At 42.0% G+C, this 8,347-nt stretch overlaps 1 protein-coding gene across 1 annotated transcript in view; it reads left to right on the top strand.

The window, feature by feature from the left end:
* The window catches only part of MAPK8IP3 (mitogen-activated protein kinase 8 interacting protein 3), a 50,956-nt gene that overhangs the window by 11,362 nt on the left and 31,247 nt on the right, over positions 1-8,347 (top strand). The window contains exons 3-4 of the mRNA XM_006913974.3: positions 4,435-4,555; positions 6,343-6,359. Coding sequence (XP_006914036.1) covers positions 4,435-4,555; positions 6,343-6,359 — 138 coding nt within the window. The remainder of the gene's footprint in view (positions 1-4,434; positions 4,556-6,342; positions 6,360-8,347) is intronic.

The following is an 8,347-nucleotide window of genomic DNA, read 5'->3' as shown; positions in this document are numbered from 1 at the left end:
TCTTGCATTCTGAGATTTGGGAATGCTGATTTCTGTTGTCTAAATTTTATATTTGACATGAAAAGTCCATTTCTTAATTTTATTTTAATGTATAAAATAGGAAAACAGTCTCATTCTATGGAATATTGAGGAAAGCTTCCCCTGATTCCTAGATTTTAGAAGAGCCCATACTCAAGTTATTTCAGAATGTATCTTGAAATTCACCAAAAAACAAATTTTGAAAACCAAAGTCAAATTTAGTTTTAAAACAGAGCATTTTATTAGTGGGAAGGAGGGAGAAGTATATCTTAAAAACAAATCTAAAAAGGGACTTGTGTGGCATATTGGTCTTTAGAAGTGAGAATTAGGTGGTTCATATCTAGATGTTAAGGAGAAGCCACACTGGTGCATTTTCAATTGTCCAGTTGCCTTCATTGTTTTTTGGGGGTGCTCGAAGGTTTATTGTAAGTGTAACCTTGAACATCATGGGTTGTCATATGCTACGTGACATTTTGATTAGACTTGGTTAAAAAGGTGATAATTCCAAATAAACTCTGATCTGTAGTATGTGTAGTTAGCACATGTAGGAAGCTTTCACTTTGTTCTAGTCATGCCTTCTGGAGGACTCAGGTACTACTCTGTGCAAAAAGTATCTCAGATATGAGACTTTTTTTACAATCCGGTAAGTACCATGTAAACTCAACCCAAATACTGAGAGAGAAATTTCTATTCTTCTCAGTTCCATTTATATTTTGTCATAATCAGATTCTACTGGAAAATTTTTTAGTTTTCTTTCAGAAGACTTCTTTTGTAGACTTAACTTAGTCTCTACCCTGTCCCTCCAGCACTGAAAATTCTTGCTGCTTTTAAATCAAAAGTAAATGATCTGTAAGTAAAAATATTTTACTTCATTCCAAGTCTAGCCCTGAGCATTTCCTCATGAAAAGCAAAGATGAAATATTTGTTTAGTCTTAATCATTTGATAAAAATAAATACATACATACATACATACATACATACATACATACATAAATGTTATTTGTTTAGTCTTGACCAGGCACTGTTCCTTTACATTAGTTATTCCTTATAATATTTGATGAAGATTGCATTGCATATCTCATTTCAGTTAAATGGCTAACTTGCATTTTCATTAAGTTACCTTAATGACGTTGGAATAATTTTTCAAGAGGGGAAGAAACATTTTTTTAAGCTATAGAGAGCCATATTGTGTTTGTAAACATTTTCATAAACTCGGAGCCCCTGAGGGTACCTTCTCATCAGCTTTGTCTGGTAAGATGATGACCTCTGAGAGACAGAGAGGAGCTGCATGCTGGATGGCACTTCAGGGAGCCGGGGAGGGAGCTTGAGGCAGGCCAAGGTGGGGGTCCTCTTGAGTCTGCTGGTGGTTGCTTATGGGTTTCTTAGGTCTTTTTGTTCATCTGGGGAGTTGTTCTCCATGAGTGCTCACACCCCTTGTCAGCTGGCAGTACTTAGAGGATGAAAGGCTGTCAGTTTCTAAGGACTATTTCTTGCCCCATGGGACCGTCCCTTTGGCACCAGGATTCCACATGACCGGAAACCGCAAATGTCCACCCACCATGGGATCTGTCTCCCTATCCCTGCCATGCCTTTTGCCTCTGGCCTTGAGCTTATGTAGATATTTTCTCTCTAGGTTAATGTCTCCATACTTAGTGATGCTGAAAGGCCGTAAAATACCACAACATTAGAGGATTTCTGCATGTGACCTAGTTTGGGGCCAACTTCATCAGGAGTTTTATAGGTGTGTGGGTTGTTTTATGGCATGACAAGGCTTTTTGGCACTATCACCTATGTTGGATTTTAATGATAACCTATCAGGATAGATATAGGAAAGTCTGACCTACTTAAGAATTTGGGGGCGGGGTTTTTTATATTGTCTTTAGTTTGAAAATCTTTTTAGCTGGCTAGCAAATATCAAATGCAGGTAATGATGAAATATAGGTGGGAGGAAATTCTAGTGAAATGACACTAGCACCAAAGAACTCTTTTCTTTGTGTAAAACTTCAGTGGTATAGCTTGGAGGTAGGACAGTGATCAATATAAGGAAAGGGTGAATTTTCCATCTTCCAGCCCCAGCTGCCACATCAAACAGCTCTTAACTGGCTCAGGATGAGTTTTCTCCTCATCCCACACCTAGCTCTGGAGCATTTGTCATCAAAAGCAGGGACTCCTTCCTGAGAACCGGAGATCTGGTGCTTTCTGACAGGTGAAGTGCTTATTCAAAAAATATATAACTGACAGGATGATTCTCAAGTTAATCTAAAAGGATAAAAAAGTCGGAATAACCAAGAAAAAGGTGAAAAGATACTGTTAAAAGATGCTATAATATTACAAGTTTAAAAACCATTGGTACTGGCTCAGAAATAGACTGAAATATATATTAGGATTTGGCATATGATAAAGATGGCATTTCAAAGCAATAAAGAAAAGATAACTTGTTAAGTAAATGGTATAGAAATAAGTAAACTTCTATACTATGTACACACAAACCACATGCTGGGAAAGTACTTGAAGCATATAAGACAGACAAATTCGTGAATAGATGGAATAAAGGCCCTTACAAATAGTTATGAAAAATATGAACATATGGTAAGAAATTGGACAAAGGACATAATGAGCTGTTCATGAAAGAAGCAGTTTACAGCAGGTCCTCAAATGATGTTCATTCAAAGTCATTTCATTATAACGATGAGATACTGTTTCCTATTCTTGTTTATATCAGTTAGCTTATGGTAAAATTAGTTTCATAATGTTATTTCACTTAAAGTCTCAGAACCTATTGACAATATTAAGTGAGGACTTACTATATATGACCAAGAAATTTATGAAAAAATGTTCAATATCACTAGTAATCAAAGAACTGAAAATTAAGACAATTAATGCTAGGCTGTTTTCCCACATACCTATTAAAAATGGATATGGTAGAATGTATTTGTTGATGTAGAAAGGTGATGCAATGTAAATGAATGAATAATCAGATCACAAAATACAGTGAGCAAAATGATCCCACATCTGCTCTATATACTCATACACTCACGTATTCTCTCCCCCCATACACACACACACACACACACACACGCACGCGCGCACCCATACACACACACACACACACACACACACCCCTGGAAGAATGTCACTCAATTTTACCAGCCAGTGGTTTTTTAAAAATATTCTTCTTTTACTTAACACTGTCATCTGATTTTTCTACAAAAACATATGTTGTTTATGTCGTTCTTTTAATTTTTTTAAGTACTAGAAATTGAAATTCCCCAATTAAAAAATTATCCTTCCTAGTCAGTTAATAGCATTTGTTCATTCATATGCTGGTTATATCCACAGTCATTCGAAACCACTTATTTTTACTTTTTGTACAGCTGCACCATTTGTGTGCATTTTCCTGGCAGTGAAACGTTTCTTTTTTCTTCATTTTACTTAAGTTGCATGTGATGTCATTAATACAGACTTTCTGTCTGAAGCCCCGTCTTCCCTGCCCACCCCTGTGGGGTTTCTGCCCTCTAGTCACTGCAGAGTGAGTCATCCTTCAGGCAGGAGCCCCTGTGATTTTCAGCACAAAGACCTTTGAGTAGATGCTCTAGGAAGAAGCATCTCTAGGGCCCCGTGTCAGGGTTAGGGGACAGGATGCATTATTATGGGAAACACAGCCGGTGGCCACCACAAGTTAATGGACTCTTCCAGATATCCAAAACTTGAAATCAATCATCAGTTTCATATTCCCATCTTCTGAGAAACTCTTTATGTCTTTAGAACCCAGCTGATAATTATGCTTACCAGTCCCATTTTCTACTCAGTAATATTCAGGTGTTTACAGCTCCCCCTCCGGCCTGTTATAGGAAGCATCTTTGCTGCAGCCAGAGCCCATCCCTCCCCCACCAGGGCCTGGCTTTGCAAGCCAGTTTCAGAGTCAAGCTAGGTCTCTTCCTAAGACTTTTCGAGAGTTTCTTTTATTTTGTAAAGAGCTTTCTTTTCACTTTTTTTGATAATAATTTTGCCCAGAAACTTAGCACAAGGACCAGCTACGTAATTTGTGGAGCTCAGTGTGAAAATGGAAATTCAGAGCCCCTTATTCAAAAATTAAGAATTTCAAAATTAAACCAAGCATGAGCCTTCTAAATTCAGGGCCCCATGTGACCTCCCGGATAGCTGGTTACAAGATTAAGGGGTTATTCACTCCTGCCTCTGCTGTCACATGTGGTCTGTGTCAAGGTTTGCCTGAAGAGGGTGACAGGCAATGTGATGTGACTGGAAGTAGGCTCTGGAACAGGAGACCTGCATTCTGGCTCTGAGCCTGGGCTTTCACCGTGGTCCTTGAAGCCTGTGGCCCTTCTGTGAGGGGCTGCTATCATCTGACCATCCCACATTCATGATGCCTGCTCTTTCTCTCCTTTCCATGTGTAGAAATTCATCGAGTTTGAAGATGCCTTGGAACAAGAGAAGAAAGAGCTACAAATCCAGGTGGAACACTATGAGTTTCAGACCCGCCAGCTGGAACTGAAGGCCAAAAACTATGCAGATCAAAGTAAGTAGTCAGCCCCAGCAATGGAATTGCATGTGAATGTGTTCGTTGTTCTCAGTCCTATCCCAGCTGGGCAGTATGTTGAGAGCCTTTGATAAAAAGAGAATGAGAAAACCCAATGATAGCCTTATTTTATTTTCACTGTGATTCCCTTAACCATTACATTGCCAGAAAGGTTCTTGTCTTATTCCACAAGAAAGAATTCAAGGGTAAGACGAATGGCTGGAGAGCACGGGGGTCCAGTGACCAGACTCTTGTTTTATTTCGCAAGAAAGAACAGCAAGCAGGAAAGCGCAAGATTTATTAAAGCGAAAGTCCACACTCGAGGTGGGGAGTGCGGGCTTACTCCACAGAGAGTGAGCACGAGCATCATGCCAAGATGGCTGGTTATGAACTATTGTTTTTCCCTGGAGGCGGAGCCCTGGAAAATTTGGTGCTGCTGTAACCTTGTTGTCTCTTCCCAGTAGGCGGAGAACTCAAGTTCCTGCTTCTTCTTGTTTCTGGAACTGTCATGGTATCAGGTGCATGTTGGGAGCTACAGTATTTGCAATATAGATGAGATTATAATGATATTATAATTAGCCAAAGGTCATGCCTTAGCCGAAGATGGTGCCTAAGCTGGGAAAGACTGGTTTTGGCATATTCCCCCTGCTGGGCTAAACCTGAGAAGTATGAAGACAGGGAAGATTTCTGGAGCCATATCCTGCAGGGGGAGGGAGTGTTCCTGTACCACCTGTCCTGCCTCAGTTACATTGCTATGTATTTCTGTAATCATCTTCAAATCCTTTGTAGAAATAAATAACTAAGGCCCCTTTGATGACAGCACATTTGTAGGTACGACAGTCTGAACCCAAATTCACAAATCTGTGATCCTGTATGGTTCTATAGGACAAAGCTCCTGGCTGCCTGCCATATGGGGCTCTTGTCTTCATGCCACTGCGGAGAGATCCCTCTTTTGTAACCTGAAATTTGGGCCCAATAACACAGCCCTCTATAGTGACAGTTCCTAGGAGGGGTCCATAGCTGACCAAGGTTGCTGTAGGGACACTCTGCTCCTGTAGGAATAGGTGAAAAAAGAGGAGTTTTTTATTTTATTTTTTTATTTTTATGATAAGAACTGTTTTTGTTTTTAGAAGTCTTTATTTATACTGTCAAAGTTAAAATTATCAGTGTTATTTCAATTTTCTATAGTTAGAGGTTTTGATGATTGAGACTTAGTTTGTTGCTTTACCTAGTTCCCTTGGATGGCAGGAGCTTTCATTTCTCTGAAAATTTCAGATTAAATTGAGAAGAAAAATGGTTAGATGTATTGCCAGAGCTCAGAACTCCAGTGACCAGGTTCTTGTCTTACGCTGCAAGAAAGAATTCAAGGGCAAGACCAAAAGCAAGTGGGAAAGCACAAGTTTTATTAATGTGAAAGTACATACCCAAGAAAGGAGTGTGGGCAAAAGAGAGAGACAGAGAGACAGAGAGATAGAGACAGAGAGACAGAGACAGAGTTCTGAGAGGATGTCTCGATTCTGGGCTTTCGTTGTTTCATGGGGGCAGAGCCTGGAAACTGGTACTGATGTGGCCTCATTGTCCACTCCCAGAAGGCAGGGAGCTCGGTTCCCCACTCGTTCTTCCTTATGTGGTTTCTGGGCCTGTCATGGCATCAGGTGCATGATGGGAGCGGTAGTATTTGCAATATGGATGAGATTATGATATTATAATTTGCCAAAGGTTGTGCCTTAGCCAAAGATAGCATCTAAGCTAGAAAAGACCAGTTTACACTTATCTATCCTTGCCAGGACTAAAACAGAGGGAGGTCTGAAGAAAAGAAAAATTTCTAAGAGCCATGTCCTGAAGGGGGAAGAGGCGTCTCTACATTATCTATTCTGCCTCAAATGCGTTGGGTCTATCCCTAACCCAAACCAGGACTTTGAAGGCCATTTTGCTAAGGCTAGTATCCCATGGTGTGGTGGCGAACTGTGGACAACCAGCAGGCTGTCGACTACGTACACGTGCCAACACACTCGTTTTAGTAAATTGGAAGCAAACCAAAAGGCCCAGGTTAGGCATGTGTAGATAAACCCTTTCTATAATTAGAGTCCTTAATATTCCCTTTGCTTAGAATACTTTCCATATGTGAAACCTTTCCAGCTCTTCCTAGAAGGAAAGTATATAAGCTCTAAATTACAGGCTGAAGTTGTTCCTTTGGTTAGTACCAGGAGTGAGGGCCAGAGCAGAGAGGAGGACAGACATCCTGGTTCCTTCGACCACGCAGTGGCCTGCACGCCTGCCCCAGCAGGGAGGCCAGCAGACATCCTAGGGCTCTTACGTCACAGTCCTCTCCAAGGACTCGGGCACAGACAGGCAGCCTCTCCCGAGGCTGGACCAGAGGCCGGCGGTCAGATGCACCTGGGGTGGAGTCTTCCCCTGGCAGCCAGTTCTATGTGTGTTGTGTGCTGGAGTCCACAGGTACTTTAAGCTCTTCCAGGGAAGACTATGCAGTTACTCTGCTTTGTACAAATACCCCTGTTACTCCTCAAAGTTTGGTCCCCTGACCAGCAGCATTAGCATCACCTGGAGTCTTGGAAATGCAGACTCTAAGGCCCTACCTGATAGGTGGGGAATGACCTTGACAGTGTAGCCTCCAAGGACAGTGCTGAGAAAGCGGTCATGGAACGGGAGAGCATGTGGACCGAATGAGATGTTGAATAGTGTTATTGTAAAATCAATTTACAATAGGCTCCAGGAAGTGGGGCAGGAGAGAAGTACATACACTGAGGACAGGGAGGGTGGTGGAAGGACTGCCACTTGAGTCCTGTGCCTGTGACTCTCATGTGTCCTGTCCCTAGCTCTGTGAATTGGCCATCCGCATTTGGTGGGGCTACAAGGACAGAACTGAAGTTTGAGCAAAGGGCCCTAGACGGAAAGTATTTGAGTCTAGTGGCACACTTGCTTCATTGGTAGGACACAGGTGGCACCACTATAGCTCCCCAGTGAGCTCTTGGAACAATCAGGTGGCAGAGCACATTCGGGTCAGGGGACCATCCTGCATGTCATAGAGACAGCCAATTTAGGTGTGTCATAGCTGCCAACCTAGTGGTGGCATAATCATGACTTGGTGTTTCCAGCTGTTGGTACATGGAAGGGACACTTATGTGTCCAAAATGTGTCTCAGGTGTTCTTTCGCTCTTTAACACATCCTAGAGGTTACTCACTTAAGAATTCTCTTTCCACGAGCTGCTTCCTCACTTCTTATCTACACTTGACACATCCTGTGAGTTCTGCCTGCATCTCAGAAGCTGCTCGCTGACTTAAGCTTAGATAGTAACACTGTGAATTTTACCATCCTGTATCTCTTTGTAGCAGAATTGGATAGCTTCAAATAATACAGCATACACACAGTACATTACCCCAGATCAAATGCATTCCCAGAGGATTATCTCCTGCTGATAACGATCTCTGAGCTTGAGGTGTTGAAGCAGTGTGCACCAGCATCGGCTTGTCCTGGAACCCTCCACGTCTGCTGCCCAGAGCAGTACCGAGTTATGAGAAGCTGGTTGTGCAGTTATTGGATAGCTTCAAATAATACAGCATACACACAGTACATTACCCCAGATCAAATGCATTCCCAGAGGATTATCTCCTGCTGATAACGATCTCTGAGCTTGAGGTGTTGAAGCAGTGTGCACCAGCATCGGCTTGTCCTGGAACCCTCCACGTCTGCTGCCCAGAGCAGTACCGAGTTATGAGAAGCTGGTTGTGCAGTTGACAAATGGCAGTTGTGCTTTTCAGTTCCGGTTGGAA

This window comes from Pteropus alecto, unplaced genomic scaffold (genome assembly GCF_000325575.1).
Source record: "Pteropus alecto unplaced genomic scaffold, ASM32557v1 scaffold44, whole genome shotgun sequence".
Classification (NCBI taxonomy): domain Eukaryota; kingdom Metazoa; phylum Chordata; class Mammalia; order Chiroptera; family Pteropodidae; genus Pteropus; species Pteropus alecto.
Note: the sequence above shows the minus strand (reverse complement) of the source record. Positions and strands in the feature narration are given on the sequence as shown.